This window comes from Thermobia domestica, chromosome 2 (assembly GCF_964235325.1).
Source record: "Thermobia domestica chromosome 2, izTheDome1.hap1.1, whole genome shotgun sequence".
Taxonomy (NCBI): domain Eukaryota; kingdom Metazoa; phylum Arthropoda; class Insecta; order Zygentoma; family Lepismatidae; genus Thermobia; species Thermobia domestica.
Genome location: NC_137455.1, coordinates 77,705,145 through 77,731,872, shown reverse-complemented (window position 1 = coordinate 77,731,872; position 26,728 = coordinate 77,705,145). Strand labels below are relative to the sequence as shown.

General features: G+C 35.5%; 1 protein-coding gene across 1 annotated transcript; it reads right to left on the bottom strand.

Moving 5' to 3' along the window:
• Positions 1-1,157: 1,157 nt before the first annotated feature.
• On the bottom strand, positions 1,158-26,123 carry LOC145673002 (calcium and integrin-binding protein 1-like). The gene is made up of 5 exons (XM_081742305.1): positions 25,512-26,123; positions 17,602-17,636; positions 9,226-9,473; positions 6,095-6,293; positions 1,158-2,370 (listed from the first exon to the last, which is right to left on the bottom strand). Exons 1-5 carry the CDS (start codon positions 25,560-25,562, stop codon positions 2,349-2,351), a joined length of 555 nt encoding a protein of 184 aa, XP_081598431.1. The 5' UTR covers positions 25,563-26,123; the 3' UTR covers positions 1,158-2,348.
• Positions 26,124-26,728: the final 605 nt, after the last annotated feature.

The window sequence follows — 26,728 nt, the reverse complement described above, 5'->3', positions numbered from 1 at the left end:
TTCTTACCACGTGCGGAGTGAAAATGCAGCATCTACTTTGATGCTAATGTTACCAACCACGGTCACTCTGTTTCACACCATTAAGAAAACTGCCACTATAGATCCACCGAAAAAGCCTTGACAAGTGAATAGTGACAACGCTGCTGCGAGCTGTCAGAGACCTCTTACTGGCTCCGAGAAGAACTGACCGACCTAGCCGTTAATGCACTAGTATGATAGCTGGCAAGTCAGGTTTGATCTCTGCCCAGTCACTTTTTTCTTTTTAAAATTTCATTAAATGAGCATATATAAATCACTTATATTTTGTGCTTAATGCTGGTATGAAGTTACTTAATGCAATGATCGTCTTTCGAATAACATTTCGTAAAAATTAAATCAAACTACAATTACAAGGAACAGGCAAACTGTATTCTGTAAATATCTACGAATCTTAACTTCTGCAATATATAACAATAAAAAACAAAGTTTGAAGAAGAAATTCATCATGTCTTCGTTAGCCGTACCAAGAATGAAAGATATAACGCAATACGCTCACTTTACCTCACTTGATCCTCTGAATATACGAAATGTAATTCTTTCGATATTTTGACTGAAAACAGTGACCTGAATTACACAGACAGGATGAAGTTTTGAAGATTTCCGAGAGATAAATGGACAACAAAGATTTTAAAACTGCACTGTGAAAATTAAAATTATGTAACTCAGATAAGCAATATTTGATGAACCAGAAATTGGATACTTAGTGTTTCCAGTTACTGAACTTACATTTATTATTCAAATTATAGGTATCTAACAACAATACCCATGCTTTTTTTCTTTCTTTTTTCAGAGCCTAATCTTGGTGTTTTTGTTTTAATGAATATTGATTTGAAACTCTCCTTCCCGAACTATTTTTTGCAGAATGAAAAATCCTGCAAACTTATAGTCCGTTGACCTCAAATATATATAAATAAATATTTCAAAGTAGTTACACTTCTTGGTGGAGAAGGAGGGAAGCTATTAATTTTGGATAAAATGTTTCAGTGATTTAGATTGCATATCTGTGTCTTGGTTGTTAATATTATATTGTTACTTCAAAACATCACTTCTGGAATACGTCTTTTCTAATTCCACTTTTTGGTCTATAGAATAAACATTCAATTTTTGATACCGGTAGATCATTCTAACTGTAAGAAAGAAAAAAAAAAAGTCTATACATTGGTGTTAATCATCGGAGAATACGCCAAGAGAACGAATGTACTTCTCTATTGCTATGTCTTTCCTCTTAAGTCTTGTACTGAATTTGTTGCATGTTACCAATTTCATTTCAATCACTTTCATCTTGTTAATAAAACTTCTCTTCAAATTAATGCGTGCTAGTATAAGACAAAATTGTACGATTTTAATGATGTTTCCGATTTCAAAATTTGGCTTACGATTTAGTTTAAAAGCCAAGTCCATATACATTAAATTCCCACATGTAAGACGTTAATGAGTATAATCATAATATAAATTAAAGCTAAGTTGACTTTATTTGCGTTTACTACTGCATAAATTCTGTTATAGTAGATTCGCTGATCATTTTTAAGCCAAAATATTGAAGAAATTACATTTACTTCAGAGAAATAAAATGAGTTCAGAATATCATCATTTAAAATAAGTTTCTTTTACAATACTTTTACATTCCTTTTATTGGAATGTCAAAAATCACAAACGAGGTAATACAGCACTTCTACTTTGGTCTTTTTACTTTGGTTGAACACTTCGGAGTATTAATTTAAAATATAAATCTAAAAAACGTGAAATGTGAATCTCAAAGAAAACACTTGTTTTTCTCTATAATTTCGTTCATACTTTTACAGGATTACTCAATGTACATTACTATTAGTTTTCAAGGTCTATCTGTTCCATTATCTCACCTCTGCATTAATATGCATTTTTAAATAAAATAACTTGTAATATCTGTAAATGAGATTACTACTCTTGAGCTAACTTCTGGTATACAACCGCTAAATCACAGATAAAAAGGAATAAATAAATAAATAAAGTAACACCAACTGAGAAAATATTTAACTACAATACATACTTTTCTTTCTTAAACTTCAGAGAAATATAACTAACTCAACACTACGACACAAAATAAATAAATAATTAAAAAAAAAAAAAAAAACTAATCATAAATACAAACATTATAAATTGACAAATATAATTATACTATAAATATACTTTTTCTTTATATATTTTCTTCAATCTATCTATCTTGTTGCAATGTCCATAGTATGCTTTTTAGAAAATTCACATACACCTTGAAAAATTATTTTACTTTACGTCATAGTACGAAGTTGCAGATGAAAAATGGAATCTTTCCTTCATAAACGAATCCTAAACGTGCTGGAATAGTAAAAATACATAATTATTAGTTGTACAGTTTTTTTAAAAAAAAACGTACAGTCCTACTCTGAAAGTAAACGCAGAATAACTCATAACGGTAGAACGAATTATTACAATTTACAGATTACTAATGAAGAAAATAAGTCATTGCAATCTCAAAACGTTTTAGCTTTTATAGTGATACATTCCACATGTCAATATTTCGTACATTTTTCAATCAGTGTGTACTTCGAATATTCTAATATCTGAATATTCCATTATGTATATTGTGCATATCTTAAGAATGTTGTTGATCTTAAACACGTTGGCATCTACAAAATATGTTAATATGTACAAAAGAATATGATTATTATATTTTCTTCTTGTTCTGAAATCTATTTATAGTTTGAATTATACTTGTAATATTCGAGCCCATAATTTGGTAATAACAATATACACAAATACTGAAATCATTGAATACTTTTGATCTTACAGAAGTGTGGTATAAAAAAATTCGTTTTTATTTATGTGTATTCTTACTGTCAAGTTGCGAATTAAAGTGTGTAGTTGACCACTTGCTGATTTTATAAATAAATAAATAAATAAAGACTAGTTAAATAACATATAAAAAATGTCTGTGAAGGCAAAGCTCTTCATTTAGGGTCTGGCAGTCGATCGCATCCGATTAGGATTCCCAAGGCATATACAAAATTTGTGATTATTCATATTCCTAAAATATTTGAAAACAGAGGGTGGTCCGTTTCTATCCGAACAAATTAAAGTTGTTGCTTACGTAAGATATTCTACTCCGCCACAATCGATATGATGGTCACAGGAATAGACTATTACACAACATCGCAGTTTTCCACTACAACAGACTTCATTCTTGATGTACTAAGTGTATATTGTTTCATTTCTGCTTGCAAGCTTTCCAGACGCCATTTCCCATTCGAACTCGACGTAGTGAAGGGTACAGTTTGAGAAGCGTAGCAATCCATTACATTAGCATCTGGAATCTGAACGAGAATATCCTCGAACGAAACAGCATGGATAGTAGTTACAGATGCCAAACATCGGTAGAGAGCCAGCGATATTTTGACCGTGTGATTTGAAGCCTTGGTGTCGTCGCCATATAAGGCCAGTATTTCGTCTGTGTAAACTGGGATAGGACATGTTCTTGTTAATAAGCGGACTTTGAAATTTCTTTCCGAGCTTACGAATCTTGAACTACCCTCTGCGACAAAAGCTAATAAAACCTTCGAAAAACTTTCTTTGCATTGAAGCAAAACTTCCATCGCTCCTTTCATGAACATCCCTGTAAATAAAAATCGGAGAATCACTCTGATTTGCACAATTTCTCATGTAGATCCAAGCTTCGTTCATTGACACAATGAATTTCGAGTAGTCACTAGCTAAGTGGGACTTGTACAGCCTTCTGTCTTTGCTCTTTCGCTCTGACATATACCGTGGTGTTTCAGCATGCACACGACCTTTCAGACAGGTTGCAGCTTCAATTTGATAGATTATGCGATACACTGTTAAATAGGACGCATATCTAATCATAACACGTTGTGGTAATGGATTCTCATAGACCGCCATATCCCGGATCTTCTTCAACACAGTCTTGAAGTTTCACCGACGCCCTCTTTGTGTGCAATTTCGTTGGTAATGTGGATCGTTGAAGAGGATGCTGTGCATAATGCTTAATTAGAACTTTAACAGTGGCTCGTCCTACCACGAAGTTAATGTTCCGACACTGTTCTAATACGCGAGAAATACTAAAGTTTGCATCGAAAAGAGCCATTTCGTATCCTTCTTAAAAGCGATTTTCTTTTTGGCGGAATTTTAGTCATTACAACACTTTCACACTCTGCTATACAACTGCACAGAGACTCATACACATCTGTGTATATTTTTGATGCTCTGCTCCTAGGTGTCGCGGTCTCGAATTTTGTAAGTTGCTTGAATGGAAACGGATCACCCTTTGAAACAAGTATACACAAATAAATACATACAATGCAACAACATACAACACCCTTTCACAACTTAAAATTCGCCATACTGAAAGGATGAACATTGCGAAGTCTTCACTGTTGCCGAATTTCAAACATTTATAACTGTTGCCGAATTTCAAACATTTATACAAAATACTTCATCTTATAGTCTCTGAGCTTAAGCAAAGAATTAGGTTATGTATTCAACTTAGTATCATTGAAACTTACATTTCTAAATGACACTATAACGCTATTATGATTCTTGTCAAAGTTGGGTTCATCCACATTTGATGGATGTTAGATCTTAAAGTAATATATCTAAACACATTTAATTATATTAGTGATAATGTTTTTCTAATAATTTTGACCTCTTTAATGTTGTGTTCGGGTGTTTGATAAGCCAAAAATAGCAGGATCTTGTATCCTTTGCATCTCGCTGTGCACGTATGAGTGACTATTATTCTGGTTTTAATCATCCCAATATATGAACAATCGCATTGACAAATAGCGTGACAGACACAACCATAATTATATAATGTTAACAAAATAATTTTGGTAATTTATCCAAGTGTCCCTAACCAGATATATATTATTTGAATAACGAAAAAGGACGGCTATTCTATTCTAGGAGTGGTCCTACGTAGCGTATTCGCTAACGCTCTCGCCTTTGGTGCGAGTGGTCCCGGGTTCGATTCCTGGTGGGGACACTCGGTCGAAAAGGTGTAAAAGCTTTTCCAGGCCAGCCATACTGAGTGAGGTTTTCCTGGATTTTCCTCATTCACACCAGGCAAACGCCGGGATGGTACCTCACATATAGGTCCCAGGCCGCTTCTTTCTTTCTCCAATGCTTTCTTCCTTCCCTTTCCTCGGATAATGTGTTCGCCGAGGGACGTCATCCCTCATACGTAACGGGTTAACATGGCCATAAATGCCGAAAGCTCAGAAATCTAATTCGTAAAAAAGTGCTTTTGATTAAGTCTATTTGATAACCTAAGTTCAGAAATAAATGGATTTTCTTTCCCTGTTCTCCTAAATTGTCATTCAGCTTGAACAAAGTTGCGAAAGAAGTTTGGAATCGAAGAATCTCTGATTTCTGGCTTAACATATGCTCAGAAAGATCCAAACATTACTTATGAGGTCAAAATTATTCGGAAAACGTCACCAGTAGCAGATAAACATGCGTTTGAATCATATAATATTAGGATCAAACATCCAACGTTAAATCTGGATGAAGAGACAGAATTCGGGTAGTTTTGTAAGCAGCTTTACTTGGGAATACGAATTTGAATGATGCTACGTTGAATCAGTAAATCAATTCTCCGCTTATGATCAGAGACTACGATAAAACATTTTGTATAAACGTTTGAAATGTGGCAACAATGAAGACTTGGGAACATTCTATCTTTACAAACATGGGAGATTCCTAAGTTGTGAAGGGTTTTGTACTTAGTTTCATGTTGTATATTAATGGTTGTGTATAAATATTATTTTCATTTTTTTCTTTAAGGAATAATTTAGAGAGTGATCATAAGAAATTAAAAACACTGACTGGTTTTAATGTCTTGAGGGAAAAGGTCTAAGTTGAAGAGTAAATAAATTTTTAAAAGCAGACGTTCATCAATTCAAAATTAGCTAATATTATTCCAAGTAACCAAGTAAAAGAATTAACAGAGGCAGTGAACAAGTTAATGGTTTGTTATTCTTAACATATTTGTATCAGAGATTATCTGTATTACAACAATGATACTTACTTTGCGAAATCTGAAGACTTTGAAATAATATGTTCAAATTCTGCAAAGGAGAGAGCTCCATCGTCATCAAGATCGGCTTCGTCTAAAAGATTTTGAATAAGTAGTTGCATGTCAGATTCACTCAGTCTTTGAGGTCCTGTTAAACGATCCACAACTTGTCTCAAGTCTGACACACCAAGCATATCGTCACCATCAAAATCTGGGGAAATAATATAATAATACACAATAGTAACATCATTACTGTTACCTCAACACGTGTTTGTTTGTATCAAAATATAACCATCCTCTCTATGCGAAACAGAAACTAGGGATGGGTTCTATTTACTGGACTCATACATATTGCCTAATCATGACGTGGTCACAACTCTAGAGCCGAGTATTCCTTTTTATGTTTTCATTTTTCATTTTTTTCGAAATGTCAATCATATTAAAACATATTAATCCAAAATATTCACAGTATGCTTATTCCATCGATTTGTAACGTTTATGAGCCTGATAGAAAATTAGTTGTGAGAAATACGAAGAAAGAAACCATTGTATTTTAGGAGTATGAGACAGTATACGATGTTCATTGGTGTTACTGACAAGCATAGATTGAAGGTGGCTTTTAACATTCTAATAGCGTTCTATTCGGCAGAATTGAATGATTTTTATATTCAAATTGAGAAGACAACATCGCAAGCTAAAAGGCTAGTAAAAAAATGAAATATTAAGATTTCAAAAAACCTTCATACAAATTTAAGACGGACATCATGTCCACCCACACCGTTCACAATGCGCGCGCACACACATTGAAGTACAAATTAACGCAAAATTAATGAGGAAACCGAAGTAAGTCCACACACAGTGCATCGCGAATTGAAGATTAGAAACTGAAGTTTCTCTCATTCACTTCAAAATTTCAAAAGATAGCAAGAAATCTAAAAAATATAGTAGTGTTCAACCTCTTCACAGTGGTTCCCGAAACACTGCATTCTCACATTTACCAAACTGAGGTTTTATTGGATATTCAAAAGGGCTATGTGTTATGATTAAGACAATAACTTGTAATCTGGTAACTTTCCATTATTATTGTTATTACTATTATTACATACCCTCATATATCGTAATGAATGTTTTCCTGGCTTTTTAACTGAACACGTTTATGCTATGTAGGGATATATGTGGACGATAAGAAATATTTATTTTTTAAAATTTCATTTTATTTTTGAGTTTTACGTCCCACAATTTTGTCCTTTAGATTATAAAAGATAAGAAGAGAATGATAATACTGAAATGAAGGTGTAGAGACAAAATCATGCCCTTCCATATAATATCCATGACCTAAGCGGAATTCGAACCTGCAACAAATAAGTCTTGCGGTTACCAGCCTAACATCTGAGACTGCTCGACCATGTCAACCAGCAAATAAAAAATTATGGCGGCAACGATATTTGTTAGTTGCCTGAAGAGGAAGATGAAGGAATCTCTACAAAATTCACACGCCAAGGTTGGTCTATCGTGAAGACTTAATAATTTGGTTGGGATCGAACTCGATACAGTATGCAAGGATTTACAACTTTAGATGTTAAACTCAAGTCCAATAATAATAATATCTGCTATATCTTCTCTTTCGGGCTCCCAACTACCGAAAATCAATTAACGTGAATATTTGGCTTACATGGTCCTGGTTAACCTCCAATTTCCGTAAATCGATGAGACTAAAATTAGCATGCGAGTGTCGCTTCTCATTGCGAAACTGATCACTATTGGAATCGAGAGCGAAAATGAATCATACTCTTGGAATATTTGGAGACAAGGTGGCTAGTAGTAAAGCGCTCATATATATAGTTCGGGAAGTCCCTGGATCGATCCTGGCCAATATGTGTTTGCTCTGGAAATATCGTGCCCATAGGTTATATCGGGGTTCTTCCATTTCCTCACACATTATCATTCCACCAATTCTTTCATAATCATTCGTCTCCTTTTGCCTACAAGACATAACGTGGGACATAAAACTAGAAATTTCATTTCATTTCATTTTATTGGAGTAGTGAATCCACATCAAAGAAACAAGTTCTCGTTACTTCCTAAAGCTTGTGCTCCAAGGAGATCAATACAGAAACATGAAGTGGTGGACCTTTTCCATTTCCAGTTTCAACAGAGGGATACGTGCAGAGAAGAAATTTAATCTTGTGACGAAATATCGGGTGTTTAAAATGGCAACCACAGACCACAGAAAATTATTCTATAGGCCAAAATAAAACGACAATGTTATATAATGATGTGTTCTCCGGGGCCACTTTTAGACCAAAAATTTTTATGAGGCAACGTCTTAGGTAAATGTTACGTCATAGCATTGATCTACGAATCCATCGATTACTTCGACTATTTACATCGATTTTTTCCAGACGGTAAAAAATGAAAATGAAAAACGAAATCTTTCAGTTTTACGTCCCACGACTATGCCGGCTAGGATAAAGGAGACAGTGATGATGAGAAATGAAAGCAATAATGTACTGAAAAAAGTGAGATGAAATGGGAGAATCTCGAGAAAACCCGCGAACATGGTTTGTCCACAACAAAACCCACTTGGCGCGAGCTGGGATCGAACCAGGGACCCCATGCATCAGAGGTGAATGCTCTACCACTGAAACACCGTGCCCCCGCTTCTTTCCAGATGGTAGTCAAATCAAGTAGACATAAATACTAATCCCATCTATTAGCATTGGTAAATAAATAAACACAGTAATTTACTAACAAAGCGGCAAACAAATATATATACACAAACTGCTAAACATGTGACTTTGGCTATATATATATATATATATATATCTTAACGATATTTGCTCTGATACCTATCAATAAACAAACGAACAGAGTTACACTCTCTACTTATCAATAGCATAATTTGGAAATCTCTTAAATTATCTTTGTAGAATATTGCATGGCTTTAAACTATCTCATAGCAACGTTCAACACTGTAAGCATTAGATTCAATTCTCCAATATACAACGTATGCTTCTGCAATGAATCGTAAAAATCATCAATGCACCTAATTTGCCTATCAAGGATTTAAGAGAACTGAAATAATTCGATACAATGCAATACTGTCGTTAGAAACAATTAAACAATAGATTAATGCAACATACCAAAAATCCTAAAAGCATGTTCTGCTTTGACTGATTTGGGAGCAGCTTCACTAAAAACAGACATCATATCTAAGAAATCTTCAAAGGTACAGTCCCCGTCTCGACTAGAACTAAATATTTGGCATATCCTATCACCAAATGGGTTCACTTTCAATTCCGGATACTGTAACATTTTTGTCATAGGCAGCTTGGCATTTTTATTGTGGCCAACCTTCTCCGGTGCAAGAGCTTTGAATTTCTGGTGAGCACTAAAATAAAACAATTAAAAGACGCCTCAGTTACAATGAAATGGAAATAAGACATATCACAATAATAACACTGTAGTGATATTACATATTATGAAAACATTAATCAAAATTTGAATATTGAGTAAGGGGTAGCAAAAATTGTGTTTTTCTATTTTTGTCTTTGAAACGTCTTTAAGAAGTGTAATATAAACTTTATTTTATGAGGATCATATACGCACAAAAATACGTTTTATAGGTCATACATTGGCATACATCAAAAGCCACTTCCGAGAGAGACAGAGAGAAAGGACTTTAGGGAAGTCATTGCACAGTTTTCCACACATTAATGTAATGAGCGGACGAAAATGACTAATTCTAGCTGTCAATCATTCATATCAGGATAATATTTGCGATTGTTACGAGTTTTTGTACAGTCTGCGGCAAAAAACCTGCAACATGAGCATGTAAGTTTGTGAAACTGCGTCTAACAGCACAGGGAATCAACATGAAGTCTAAGTGGCACGACTCACGCCAGGAGAAACCTCGGCATCCTCCCCTGCTCACTTATTTTGAAGCAAAAGACTTCGTCGTTTCACAATTAACTTATATGCTCGTGTTGCAGTTTTTTTGCTGCGGACTGTACCAAGCCTCATCTCCCTAAAATGAGGATTTCGTGCTATTCTCTATTCTTAAAAATCCTCCTCCCTCCCTCTTAGAAGAGGGATTTTAAGAAAAGTGACCTGATAAAAACCCAGCTCAATGAGAGTGCTAATTATGTTCAACAAGTCGTTTTAAATGGTTTGGCACTTTTTCTTGATGACGAGACTTTACACTTATAAATAAATAAATAAATAAATAAATAAATAAATTATATATATATATATATATATATATATATATATATCTTCCCTTAAAAAATATAAATTTCCGAAAACGCTAGAGCTTATGACTATCTGTTTTTTTAATATGGAGTTTATATACGAAGTTTCACCGCTAAGTTAAGGGATTCTTGAGATATTCTATTTTTAGCATATATTTTAAACACCCTTTCCTTTCTTTCCGACACACATTTTAATTAAAGTAATACGATTAATCTGAACAAAAACACCAGAGGTGAAAGAATGCAGCCAAGTTCGTCAGCCTCAAAAAGTGTTGAGATGAGGATGGATGAGCCAAATTCCTTGGCCACTGCATCTGCAACGAACACTGGAACTTGGCGCGAGGTGTCCAACATATTCGAATTCATCAAGATGTCTGTTTCTAGTTTCACGGAGGGGCCATTTTAGCCCTAAGGCTAGCGGTGGCCTCCAAATCCACCACGCTCACAAGCACCGTCACTAAGGTCGTCAACATCATTTTCTTTGACACTTCGTGGACGAGTATAAGTTTTCCTTGTCTGGGTTTCGAACCACCAATCTTAATGCAGTATACTGTATATGTGCCTTAGCAAAGTTGATATTCCTAAGGTTGATAGTGGCCCCAAATCCACCACGCCCACCACCACTATCCATAAGGCTCCTTAACACAATTTTCCTTGACACTTCGCGCCAAGTTCCAGTGTTTGTTTCAGATGCAGTTGCCAAGGAACTTGACTCATCCATCCTCACCTCAACACTTTTTGAGGCTAACAAACTTGGCTGCACTTCTTTCACCTCTGGTGTTTTTGTAGTTCGCCATATCAATATCGTATATTGGGATTCTCAATTGTAGCATATTGTTGGATTTTAATTTAGAATTGTACATTTTTAAAGGAGTCATAATGTATCACATGCAACATTAGTTCCCAAGGGCTCTCCCACCGGAAATCGAACCAAGACCCTGTACAAGAAAGGCACACATGCTAGCCACTAGACCAGCGGGGAGGATTTCTTCTATTAAATATCTGTCAGAGAGTTATGTCCAAACGAGATTCTAATTTATATATCCGAGCTACAAAATCACGATCGCTAACATGTCATTTTTCTTTACCTAAATACCAAGAGTATCAACAGGATCCCAACTCTTGATGTTGAATCCTCGATGCTACATCACTAGACATAGCTGGTGTTTCAATATACTTAGTTGTTCTCTGCCCTTCCACATTGCGAAATTTCGGAGTTCATTACATGACGCGCATGTTGAACGGTTTCATACTGCCTCGGGTTTTCCTTCCAATGATATACACCTTTCAAATAGATTGTAAACTTAATTATATGTGCCACCAACATATCCTAACTACACATAAAACTTAATGAACTGACATAAATTATAGGGGTTTCGGTTGACGTGGAAAGTTGAAATGATGAAGGGGGATAAAAAATTTCCCCATGTTATTTAAATGGGTCTTTTTTGACACATAATCTCATGTTTTAAGAACTTGAAATTGGAATAAACACTTGAAATTCGGTATGTTTGTACGTTTTCGTTAGCATTACCTAAGTAATTCAGTAAAGATAAAAATTTTAACTTTAGAGTGGTTTTATGGGGAACTGAAAAACCTTTCCCATGTTATTTACATGGGACGTCTTCTACACCCCAAAATGTTTAGACACTTCCGGCAGGATTAGAATGATGAAATTTGGCACGATTATAGCCTTCCGGGACTAACCTACAGGAAAATTGCCAAAAGTGAATATTTTTAATTTTTAAGGAGTCTAAAGGGGGATGAAGAAATCCCCATGTTATTTAAATAGGCGTTTTCCTGGGATACAAAATCTTATCTTTAAGATAGCTGAAATAGGAAAATAAAATTGAAATTCAGTAGAATTGTGGGCTTAAGAGATGTGAGGCCGTAGGCCGAGCAAAGGCGGGGATGTGGGGGCGAAGCCCCCAGCTGGACAAATTCAGGAAATATGAAGAGCAAAAGCACGGAATTCACTGTTGATGAAAAGGATGATACGTAAGAGATTCGCACACTGTTCACAGATATAGACACGAAGCATCAAGATCATTTTTACATAACAACTGTGGTAACCATAATATAACTCGTGTAATTAATATATTTACGGAATCGGTTACATTTTGTTGCTAGTCACATAAAAGTCGAACAACTGGGTTTCTCATTTCTTCGAAAACTTCATTAATTCTAAATATCCCCACCTCTACATTCTCTTACTTATCAAATTAATTTCAATATCTATTTAATACCAATGACTGCAATAAAGGACAAATATTCACCGAAAAAAGCAAATATATATATTGGCTCTCCTTGTCTGGGTTTCCAACTACGAAATTTACGGCAGTATGTACGTGCCTTAGCTCACATTTCTTAAAAGTTAACTGTTTCACAGAACATGCCTCATTAACTTGCTTAACTACTTATTACTAGCTTTCATTTGTTTTACTCGCACACTGAGAAAAATGTATGTGGCGTACGTAAAAACGTACTATATCTGTAAATCCTGTAGTTTTTGGACTTAACATACACTAAACGTATAACTGAAGAAGTATACTTTATACATACTTTCCGTATAAGTATTCCGAATAAACGTACTTTCCGCACGAACGAAATAACTGTATATAAGCGGTCAGGATCTCACATACAAATGGACGTATGTAACTTATAGCTGAATTACGCAACATACGTATATGTATGTAATGTATGGAAGACTGTTAATGTCAGACATCCTGCAACGACATGGTTTAACATCTAAGCGGGAAAGAGGACAGTACGAATGTAGCATATGGATTACGTATGCTAAGTATTGATTTCAGTAGTAAACATAAGGATCCCGTATATTTGTACAATATACCGCTGTCCGGATAACGGACTTTTCTCAGTGGGCTTAGCTCGTTTTTTTATTAACCTAGAACGACAGGAATACGAACACAGAAAAATCGAGGAGAGTTAAGATTCCAAAGGCCCTTCCACCGGGAATCGAACTCGGAACCCAAACACCAAAGGCGCACGTCATACCCAATAGACCAGCGAGGAGGGCATCCACTCGACCACTCGGACGATTGACAATATTATCACTATGCACATTATGTGTTGAATAACGGAATCGTTCAGGATTTCTGATTGTAAGGATTTTTTTTTTTTTTTTTTTTTTTGTGAAAAATTTTTCATAGCAAATTCCTCAAATCTCATACTGAAGCCGTTATAGGGTACGTGCATGGAGAGTTTCACATCTTTGTCTCGTAAGAAGTATCTAATGTCTATGGACAGTTTTTCGCCCATAAAAATTCCCGTAGTACATTCCTTAAATTTGGAACCTTTAACATACTCGAGTCATTACGTAAGGTAGGTACAGTCCGCAGCAAAAAACCTGCAACATGAGCATGTAAGTCTTTTTGTGAAATGACGAAGTCTTTTGCTCCTAAATAAGTGCGCTGGGGAGGACGCCGAGGTTTCTCCTGGCGTGATTCGTGTCACTTAGACGTTATGTTGATTTCCTGGGCTGTTAGGCGTAGTTTCACAATAAACATACATGCTCATGTTGCAGGTTTTTGCTGCGGACTATACCATTATGCAGAGTTTCAAGTCTCTATCTCATTATCTCCTAATCAATGATAAGTGAGCGAATAAACCGATCTCTGGGTAAGGACAGTATTTAGCTCATAAAAAATCCCATAGCACATTCCTTAAATTTCGGACATTTTTCATATTCAAGCCATTATAAGGTACCTTTATGTAGACATTCACATCTTTATCTCCTTGGGAAGTACCTGATGGCTGCGGACAATTTTTCGCCTATAAGAAATTTCCCATAGCACATTACTCATATTTCGGACTTTTTCCATACTCAGGTCATTACAAGGTACCTTTATGCAGAGTTTCACGTTTTATCTCATTGGGAAGTATCAAATTAATGTGATGAGTGAGTGAGTGAACCGATTTCTGCTTGGTTAAAGACATTTTTCATCCATTAAAAATTTTTCACGCACATTCCTTAAATTTCGGACATTTCCCACGCTCAAGTCATTATAAGGTACATTTATGCCGAAATCCATGCCTCTATCTCATTGGGAAGTCTCTGGTCATTGCTATGTTCAGTCAGCCAGTGAGTGAACCGATTTCTGTTTGGCTAAGGGCAGTTTTCACCCATAAAAAATTTCTCTTAGCACATTCTTTAAATTTCAGATCTTTCCATACTCAAGTCATTATAAGGTACCAATATACAGAGTTTCACGTCTCTATCTCATTAAGAAGTACTTAACGTGACGAGTGAGTAAATGAACCGATTTCTGCTTGGCTAAAAACAGTTTTTCACCCATAAAAAAATTCCCATAGGACATTCCTCAATTTCGGAATTTGTTCACACTTAAGTCATTAGAAGGTATCTTTATGCAGAGTTTCACGTCTCTATCTCATTGGGAAGTACCTAATCAATTTGATGAGTGAGGGAATGAACTGATTTCTGGTTCGCTAAGGACAGTTTTTCTCCCATAAAAAAATTCCCATAGCACCTTTCTCACATTTCGGACCTTTTCCATACTCAAGTCATAATAGGGTACCTTGATGTAAAGTTTCATGTTTCTATCTCATTGGGAAGTATCTAATCAATTTGATGAGTAAGTAAGTGAAACCAGTTCTTGCTTGGCTAAGGACAGTTTTTTGCCCATAAAAAATTTCCCATAGCACATTCCTCACATTTCGGACTTTTTCCATACTCAAGTCATAATAGGGTACCTTTATGTAAAGTTTCATGTTTCTATTTCATTGGAAACTAGCAAATTAATGTTATGAGTAAGTCAGTGACCCTAAAAACTGCATATTTTAGGGGTGCAGTGCTCGAATAGGGTTGAAGGTAGGAATTCGAGATTTGGTATAAGCACATCTCTCGGATATCTCCTTAAATTCTAGATCTCATATTTTTACCCTTAATAGTATCGTTTTTACAGAGCCTCGAAATCCGCGATTTTACCCAAAACTCTTGTTCGTGTATAACATGCTTACGGCAGTGCAGGCCAGTTTTCATTTTCTTCGCGGAACTTGGATACCATGCACTGCGTGCGTTAAAAAAACCTCGATGACAGTACCATGTTCAAAAATTTGATACAAACGCTTCAGCCATTTTTCCGATATGATTTAACCATGTCCATTTCATTTTTGCAATATATATAAATATTTGTTCATGGAAGCTATACCGTGCATATTAAATATATAGCTAAGAAAAGACTGCTCTTGTGTTGGATCCTTGAAATAAATATCAAAATAAACCGTTTCTTCTCTATACATAATTGTTAGTTCAATTGGTAAAGATTCTATTAGGGAAAAAAAAAAAAAAAAAAGATACGAACAAGTAGAGCATCAAACAGGCTGATATTTTAAATAGAAGTAAGCAAGAATTACTTCACAGAAATCTGATTGTAATTTTGTGACGATTATATCAGGTAGTCTACGGCGTATTGAAAGTTTTGTGCACGACATCGCGTTGGTTACCAGATCTCAGGCTATATGAGTCGCACCGGGTCAGGCCTCACGCCATTTGACAACTGAAGCTAGCAGATGTGCAAAAAGTATTGGAATTCTTATAATCAGAAGTAACGTATAGTGTCGTGAAGATGAGACAATTTTCCACAAAACAGAGTTATATTTTACAATTTCATTTCGATAAAGGCGCAAACGTTGCGCAGGACCATGAAGAAATTCAAGCTGTTTACGGACAAGATACGTTATTTAAAAATCTATTTTAGACGCTTTCGTTTAGGAAATTTTGATATATAAGATACTCCTCAGAGTACGTGACCAATCACATAAAAAGTTAATGATATTCTGGCAAAAATCGAGTAACACCGGCATGCAAACAGTCATGACCCCGCCAATGACCTGAATATTCATCATCAATGTTAAATCATTTGGAGAAAATTGGCTACAAAAAAAAAAAGCTCGACGTTTGGGTACAACATGATCCGACTTAAGAAAACACTCACTCGATCGAATTTTCTATCTTCGAATCTCTACGAAAACGTGCCGAACACGAGCCATTTTTGAAGAGGCTGCTCATGCGTGACGTAAAGCAGATAACCCACGAAAATAATGTGAAAAAAATGTGATCGAGGTGAGAAATTCCAGTCTGATAAAGTCCGAAGTGACGCCAAGGAAGGCAATGCCGTGGGTTTGGTGGAATTGGAAGAGCATCGTGCATCACAAGCTGCCGCCGCCGAGCAGAACGATAGACTCAGTCATGTACTGTCAACAACTAGTGTGAGTGTGTCTAGCAATTAAAAAGCCGGAACCAGTCAACAGAAAGGGTATCGTATATCATGCTGACAACGCCAGACCGCATACAAATTTAACGACCCGTTAGATATTGAAAAACTTGGCCGAGAGGTTATAATGCATCCACCATATACCCTAGCACTGTCCGACTATCATTTGTTTCGGATTCTGCAAAACTTCCTGAATGGTATTAAGTTAGTTTCAAAAGCGTCCTGTCAAAACCACGTTTCACAATTTTTTGACCAGAAACAAATGAATTTCTATAGGGATAAAATTATTGTGTTACCGAAAAAATAACAGAAAATCATCGAATAAAATGGTGTATATGTTGTTTCATTCTGTTATTTTAAATAGAAATGAATGTCTTCTCAATTTTGACCTCCAAAGGCTTAATGCTTTTTAAACAAACTTATAGATGGAATCGATAACCTTTAGCAGATTTTTTTTTTTCATAAATTAACATTGTAAATTATAAAATGGACGTCAATGAACAAAGCTGAATATTTTATATCGAATGCAAAAGAACTCCTGCAATCGGAAATCTCTGGTTTATAACAACTTCTATATTTATGATTCGCTGATCTGAGTAGCACTGGAATCATTTATGTTTTGATAAACCAGATCCTAGAAAACCAGAGCTTTCTGTTGAATACATTCAACAAATATTTACCTAAATTAACACCAGATTAGCAATTAACCAGGTTAACATCATATCTCCAATCTAACTTTCAGGCAATTGGTTGAATCTCATGTGCAAGTTGCCAATACAATAAAAACAAGGGCATATCACGAAGTAATTCTAATATATTTAAACATAAAAAGAATAAATATGCAGCATTTGAGCATCGAATTGAACTGATATCCACTTGGTAATATTTTTGTGATTATTACCGTACTTGTCTCGGCAAAACCCAATAATCCACTTCATTAGAGGAAATAATTGCACGGTTTTACATATGAAAAATACACCTATCACTAGTCTTCTTCCGACTTCTTTATACTTACTATAGAACTTCTTTCTTAGTGAAATATGTTAAGTCCTGCAAGAAAGAAAATAGACATTCATTAATTAAGCAATTGATCACTATCTACTTCCTAGTTCTAACTAAAATACTGTATTACTGACGGAATAACTAGCTTTATTCTATGTACAACTGTACTTTATTTCCAAATTACTAATCAAATTACGAACACTTAAGTACCGTAATGTTAGAATTTGGACTCAGAAAAAAAAAAAAAAAAGTTACCTAGGTCTAGGTACAAATGTGATTTCTGGCAAAATTTGCCTCTCTATGCCTTAAAATATCTTATTCCAGTTTCTATCGTTACCTGGTGTGTTTGAATATGGCTGCTTGTTTCGCAACCTATTTGTAATTATGAAACGAGTCAAGAAAATAACACATTTAGGGCATCGAAGAGAGTGGAACGCGGACGATTTGAAATTATTATAACATACAGCATCATGAGTTAGTGCATGTAAGTGTCGGAGAAAGAATATTGTATGCATTGCTTTTAATGAACGATTGCATAGTATGACGGTCCCTATGTTCTTTTTCAACCATATTATTATAGTTTGAGCTAGGTAAAATTCCCGTTCTGCGCACGGGGAAAATAGAGTTACGGAAATCTGTTTCACACTATCGTATACGGCTGCAAAGGAGGTATTCTAATACCAGTACTTGTCTTCCTTAAAAAGAAAGAAAAGCTTTTATCTTGCCGAGAAACTGTTTCATGGCACCATATACAGTAATCACGGTTTTAAAAAAAATTATTCACTCATCCCCCCCCCCCTTCTTCCCTGATTTCAGAGCATATTGAATTTTTTTTGTATCTTTTCCTGAATTATTGTACGGTAAATATTATTTTTCTTTTCTTCTCTTTCTCTCTATTCAGGGAGTCATACCTATACTTTGCCCCAGTTTCCAAACATAATTATTCTGCGTTACAATGTGAAACATTACGTTTCTTACAGGTAAATTCTCAATATCCTTAACTTCTGTTTTAGTTTTTGCCTGAGACTCATAAGATCTTCCTTTTTTCTCTCTGAGAAATCTAGCAACTTTACGATTCACGCGGGATCTGAACTACTACTCGGCTTACACCCGAAATAAATTACCGATGTATGCACCGAGGACACCTGATAGAAATACACCCTACTAATCTTGCATACGTGTGTATATTTTAAGAATCAGTAAAAACAAAAAGGTACCGGTACATAACTGCACAAGTCAAACCACTGCACAGTTATATATGTCATTTTAATAAATAGACAATTTTAAAAGACTACAAAGTAAATGAGTGAGTTGATTTTGAATTTAACGTCCCTTTCAGCAGCGAGGCTATATGAGACGGAACATATTGATTAACGTGGAATCCGAACCACATGAGCTCCCGCCGGGAATCAAACCCGGATCACCCACGCTAAAGGCGTGTACGCTAACCGCTTAGCCACAAAATAGCTCACCACTAAGTAAAAGAAGATCTAATTTAGTTCAAGTTAATTCACTGAGTTTAGTCCAAGTAACTTCATTCAATTTGCATTTTTTTTTTTTTTTTTTTTTTTTTAAGTGAATACAAATAAGAATAATTTGAGTTCACTCTGGCTCTCAACCAGTCATACATAGTTACGCAGAAAATATTTTGATTTCAATTAGTAACTTACATTCATGTTTCCTGAGTTTGTAATGGATGAGAAAAGATCTTCCGGATGGTTTGAGATACACAAAGTTTGTGGCAAATTTAATTCTAAATTTACTTTTTGCTTTATACCAACTTTTTTTCTTTTTTTTAAAAAAATACCTAGTTTACAAACTAGCCAACCCTGTGCACCCAATCTTTTTTTTTCTTTTTTTCTAAAATAATTAAAAAGTTAAAACACCTTCACACGACACTCGCAAGTAACTAAAATAATAATCAACCAGATCCTCTCCTTGAGATTTATTTTTTTTAAAGAAAACCAACTACAATTTTTATCGCGATAAATCCAGTACAATTAAAAGTGAACAGTATGTCGGTCTCCGTGAAGTAAATGGTTAGTGCGTTGATTTATGAAGGTTGAGGATACGATTCTGTTGTAAGGCTGCTTTTTATTTCTAATTTAACCAAAGCTTTTTCCCACTTCATCCTACTAATAGATATGGCCAACAACATATCCAAATTATTCCTTACAGAAGCTTTAGGCAGTAAGCCTCTGTTCCATATCTACAAGGGCAGATAAAACAGCGCTGTGATTAACCAGTTCATTTCTTCGTTTTATATAGAATTGTAACTGTTTTGTTTTCATTCTTGTTTCAAAAAAAATTTCATGAGGAGAAAAACCGGTACGGGATTTTAGTTTAGAATGAACCATCTGAGGTGGTGCACCGAAGTTTAATCACTTAAAATATACGAAATACATCCCTTTGTGTCAGCCAAGCACATTATAAAGGCGATAACACTTTGGACACATAACATTTGGGGCTACAAATTTCTTTATTTTTACTACAATAGCCGCCATAGGCATTGTACTCCGTGTATCGATTAAAAAATATAAACTGGAAATCTCTACATAAGTGAAGAAGCAAGCAATGGATAATAACCTACTGTATGTTTGCCTCGGTTCTGCTGGTAATTTGAAATTATCTCTCAATTAACTGTATGAACCTCTATGAAACGCAATGTCCATCCGATGTTTTTTTGAAAATTTTGAAATGAAATTTAGGGAGTTATGACAACTCCTTGAGGACTTTCAAATTATGTAAACTAGTCTTTGATATAGAAGTAGGCTATATAAAGCCTCCCATAAATTTGGGGAAAACTCCGGTATTCTAGGCTCTAACTTGTTTCCATGCCACAATTGGTGCATCTGGTCCCGAGTTCAATTCCAGGTACAGCCGAATGTTCGGAACTCATGTTAAACTGTAGGTCTTGCCCTTATTTAGCTGCGATGTGGAAAAACGACATAAACACAGAAAAATCCAATTAGCTACGTCAAGTTTGAAGCCATCGATCCGAAATAGTTTGAGAGTTCATACGACAAGAGACTAAATTAATTAGGGTTAGCGAGGGTAATTATGAGACACCTCTCACTAATCTTCAACCACTGAAGAATAATACAAATTAAGAGAACATACATTTAGTAATATCCTTCGCAATGCTCTGTCTACATTTTTAAGTTTCAGTTCACAACAGTTTGGTAGTAACAATTTTTTTTTTAACGAACTCATTCCAAAAAATTGTTTTGAAATTTGGAATCCTGCTATTAACTTTTATACCTACTCATGCAGTAATATCACTGTTGTGAAACCAATGGGTGTTAGTGGAAACCTGGTAAGTCAGCAGTTATAGGTTAAGTTGAACTTGTCACTTGGGCTTTTGTTTCGAAGTTACATTTTGTTGTTGTTGTGTCTCATTTTGCTTACATGAAGGGTAATTATGAGACGCATTCTAGATTAATGTATTTGAGAAATAACTGGAATCTGTCTCTGTATCCTACTATTTTAAGTTTCAAAAAAGCTGTATTCTGTAGTTTAGGTACTACTATAATCTTGTTTCTTAGTAACTTTCAAAGTTGTAGACCTACATTATTTTGTTGAAAATAACCTAGGCTACATATCAATATACTAAAATATAAAGAAATAGAAGTATCCTAAGTTGTTTTCTACTGAAGAGCCTACAATTTGGTCTAAATTTGTTTCATAAGCCTGTTTTGTAACCTGAAACTATATAATATAGGCTATTGCCCAATTATAGTCAACTCACAAATGTTAGAACATCATCAGTAGCTATTTCCACTTTCTTTCTTAGTTATTTTCTTGTAACTCAGCCAAATATATTTATGTAATGAACACAAAATAACGAAGACTTCTTTAGCTCACAATTGGACTCCTTCATAAAACAATAGCACATACAGAAAGCTGGGGTCAACAGGTGTCTCATAATTATTTTTGGGAGGGAAATTATGTGACAGCACAAATTTGACATTTACTCGTCAACTTATGAGATGACAGGAAATTTCTTGGCAGCCAACTGTTCCTCTATTGGGATCATAAACTGCTGACTAGGTTAATTGCTTTCAAAATTAATCTAAGCTGAGTCATGGGCGTCTCTGGCGGGGAGAGGTCGAGGGGGACGCGTCCCCCCCAAATATTTTGAAGTACAAAATATTCAATATTTTATTCTCATTTACTTTATTTACTAACGACATAATAACATAAATAATAAAATTATATTTATTAGGTGTATAATATTCAGGCTATGAAATGATTAGGCTATAAGAATTCTTGATATACCTCACAGGGGGTCCGTAAATGGAATTGAAGATAATAAACAAGTTGGATTAGGTAGTACCATTTAAATCATTTTCTTTGATGTCCCCCGAAATTTTACATGCGAGAGACGCCACTGAGCTGAGTAACGTGGAAAAGTTGTAAAATCTGTCTCATAATTACCCTCAATGATCTTAAATACTGTTACATTCGAAATCATACAAAGTTAGTTTTAATCATCAACAACAATAGCACATCTATCTTCCTTTAGTGTAAAATAATAAAACGTCTGTCGTCGCCTATCAAGCACCGTAAAAATTATAAATTAAAAAAAGCTTTTTATATGGAGTCGAACTGTTGTCCTTCGGACTGGCAGTCTGTTACCCTATCCATTAGACGACGACCACTTCATCCTCAGGGCGTTCATTGACGTCTTTACAAGCAATTTCAATCTGTTCCACTACTTTTAATCTTCTACTCTGCTTTTCTTTGTTTCATAGATTCATTTGTATTTTTTTCATCTTGTTGACGCTTATCTCTACTACGACTACTGTTAATCTTAAACTGTGCTTCAGATTTTCATTGACCCTCAGCGATATACAGATTTGACTAATTTAATTTTCAGTTTCTCCACATTAGTCGGCGCAGGGATGCCAGAGTCACAATCAGGTGTATATTTATTCCTTGATAGATAGTACCTAACGAACCTATAACATATCTTTTTTTCCTGAGTCCACAAATGTTTAAAGAGAGTGTATTATCGTATTTCAAGTACCACGCTAACCGCTACAATATTAGTTGTTTACACTATTGGTCTATTATTGATGTACTATTGGTCTACAACTCTCCGGAACTCCACAACACGATTTCTTTTTCCCGGTTTCGGCTTCGCATGAGAAGAGAAGCTTTTATATAGGTGCGAATCACTGTTTCTTGGAGCCTTATTCGCTATTACTCTTTTAAAATACTACTATCTATGTTTCATATGGGGGGATTGTTTCACAATTCCATCAATGTTAAAAAGTTATAATAATATTTGTTTGCCATTTGGTGCTAAGTTTTTGATATGTTGATTGTTAACCTGTTTTATTCCCACGCAAGAGTTTCTTTTTACGGAATTTAATACATGATTGAGTTCTACTTCCATGAATGACTGTTCTAATCCTGTATTGGTCTTCCAAACATGCATATGGTACCGTAATAACTTTTTCCCATTGTTGATAGTATAAGAATTTTTACTGATAAAATTCTGCAGTGTTGCTGCAGTTTAAGTGCGACTAAAGTAAACAACTGGCTTCTACACAAATCAAATAAACGATTAATCTATTGCCGTTAAATTTCATTCTACACATTAACACTGAAATGTTATTGCTAGAGGCAGTGGCGTAGGGAAGGGGGGCAGAGGGGCCGCCCCCCGAAAGAGGTCCGACAATGTACTTTGGTACTCTGATGTTTGTAATTTTTTATATATTTTTATATTTATATATTGTTTTGTTTGTAATTTTTTCTATGTGTACCTATAACAGCACTTGCCCCCCCCCCCAAACACACATCCTGGCTACGCTACTGGTTAGAGGCGTTTTCTCCCTCTAGGGAAAACTAATGAGCTAAAAATCTAAGTTGGGCCATGGTCCAATCACATACCAAAATCATCAAAATTTGTGCAGCCGTCTAGGTGGAGTTCGCACGTCAAATCGTCATTTTGGGTTAAGTTTAGAGTTACCCCTCCGCTTTTTATAAAAAGCAGGAAAATTTACAGGAGAAATGAGGTAAGAAATGATAATTTGAAGTTTTCATTTGATGTTTAGGAATGTAAGTTCGGCAGGAGAGTTGTGTTTAATACGAGAAAAGATATGTGGAAGTTAGTACTATTTGCCGGAAGAGGAAGGTTTCAGCAGCATGGAAGTTGTAAAATATGGCGAACAGGTGTAACGGATGCGCAAAAATAATGAAGAAAACCTTTTAAATTTTTGTGAAGCCCACGGAGTACTAAAGTTAAGTGAAATGTAACAACTTTTAATACTTTAAGCACTGTTTTTTGTATGTTGCAAAGTCCAAGGGCACCTTCAAACTGGAGGGGCAACTCTAAACTTAAGCTGTTACTTTGATGTTATTTATATAATATAGGAAACACAAGTCTTCGTTGTTTTATTTGATTTTATAATGTCCCCTGCAGTTGTTATTCTTACAAAGACACGAAATTATACTTGATCAATTTTCACAGAATGGTCCCAAACTTTTCTAGCCCTAAACTGACCCTATTTTATCCTTTTCAAGTAGTCCTACTTATAATAGCGCAGCTGGAAAAATGTATTGTAAAGTTGATCGGGTTCACTTGAGCAGACGATTCTAGTAATTATGCAATTTATAGGTAAAATACGATGTAAAACATTTTTCGTGAAGGAATGAGAGTGTGAATATAAATAATTACTGTCAGTGCACAGCATATTGCAATAAATTTTAAGTGTTGGTGAAGGTATTGTATGTATCAGTGTCTTCTTCCACTATTCTAGTTTATGCATATACCCGTCACTGACGCGCCTGCTCCTTACGGACACACCCCTCGCTGCCGCCCAGGTTTTCCTGTTGCGCTCCTGCTTGACTCGGTTAGATATTATTCATGCTTTCTAGTGGTCTCCTAGCAGACGTTGGTTCGTGCTTTATGCACTGTCGTTTTAATGCCACTGTATTTATACTAATCCCTTCTGAAATCAATTTTCAAGTACTAATCGAGCTCCTAATTTAATGCACGCTCTTCTATATATATATATACACAAAGCTCTAACCTAACCTGAAAATGTAACAAATGTCAAAATTTGGAAGAACCGTCTGCTCGACTAATGTCTTGCTCTTTATCTTATGGTGGATTTAGTATACAACAGGTCCTCATCATTTCCAGAGGACTCACAAAGTTCAGCTTTTTACGGATTATTCATTGAGGATCTAGGAACTTGAAAATGGAGTAACAAAGCGACTTTCATTTACTTATCGACTGAAACTTGTACATGACATACCACCATTTCTGTACGTGGTGCAAGAGTTTCAACTATCCTCGAGTACGGTGCACTTTATGTGCGCCTCTGTAATGCCCTTGTACTTTATATTTCACTATGTGTGTGGGGGGAGGAGGTACTTGAACGCATATTGCATGTCTTGTCCTCGTGGATAGTTCTTACTGTTGCATTACGTACAAACGTGATGGTATTTCATGTAGAAGTTGTAACAGCACACATAAGAAACGCAGATCACGGTGTACTCATACTGCATATTCCAGTGTGAGTACAACATGATCTGGGTTTCTTATGTGTTCTATTACCACTTGTACATGACATACCACCATTTCTGTACGTGGTGCAAGAGTAAGAACTATCCTCGAGTACGGAACACGATGAGGAGCTGTTGTATATTATTACCCCCCATTTTCAAGTTCCTAGATCCTCAATGAATAATCCGTAAAAAGCTGAACTTCGTGAGTCCTCTGGAAATGATGACGACCTGTTGTATACTATATTCACCATAAGATAAAGAGCAAGATATTAGTCGAGCAGACGGTTCTTCCAAGGTATTTCAGAAACTGTTTATTAGCATTATACGACAATTTCATAGTGTAATATTCCGCAGATGGATCACCACATACCAAAAATTGTCCCAAAACTATTCATTTCTTACCTGATAATCTTGGAGTTCAGCTTCCGTGAATTGACTTTTACCTTGGCCCATCTTCGTTCTAGCTGCGAAATTTCATATATATCCACAAAACAACATTAATACTTCCACTGACGCTACAACATTAACTACACAGGAACTGAAAAGTATTCACATCCATAGTTGAATTTTACTCTATTGTTGTATTATTATTTGATATTAGAATAGACAACATCCCTCACTAAAGATACCAGCAGCCTTCTTGTATTGTCTTGTCTTGTCTTTTGACTATTATCAGTCAAATAGGTAGGTGCACCAGCTCACTAGTCATATGTGCTACAAATGCTAAATGGTCAAATGTGTACCTCAAAAAAGAGGATTTATGATTCAAAAACAAAATAGAATAAAATACAGGACACAATCGGGAAAAATGGACACAAGTCAGGAAAATAGTCAAAGTCAGGGAAAGGTCAAAATCGGGAAAGAAGTTCAGACAAGGAAAGAGGGCGAAAAGCCAAGATGAACAGGACAAAAAGTAAGAGTAAGTGGGAAGTATAAAATGAAAAAGAAAGCGTATAAAAAAGAAGGAGATATATGTACGTGTAAATGTAACTGTAAGTGTAAGCGTAGTGTAGATGTATAGCAAGGCCCACTTAACCCTCTTCCTCACGGAGCACCACCAGACACGAGGCACCCACTACTTCTTGTCTTGTCGTAGACCATTATTAGTCAAATAGGTCGGTGCACCGGCTCACTAGTCATATGTGCTACTAATGCAAAAATGGTCAAATGTGTACCTCAAACAGAGGATTTATGATTCAAAAGCAAAATAGAATAAAATACAGAACACAAGTCGGGAAAAAAGTCAAAGTCAAAGTCGGGAAAGGAGTTCAGACAGTGAAAGGGCTGAAAGCCAACGTGAACAGGGCAAAAAGTTAGAGGAAAAGTGGTAACTGTAAAATGAAAAAGAAGAAAGAGTAGAAAAAAGAAGGGAATGTATGCACATGTAAATGTAAAGGAAAGTGTAAGTGTAGTGTGGGTGTATAGGAAATCCAACTCAACTCTCTTGTTCACAGAGCACCACTCCACACGAGGCACTCGCAATAACAGCCAGTGTCGAACTCCTTCACGATTTCGATCATAAATTTTCTTCTCTTTTATAAATAAAAAAGTAACCCAAGAAGGAATTAAAAATGATGTGATGCGGCAACGTCAACAGCTCTGACCTCTATTGCCCTGGG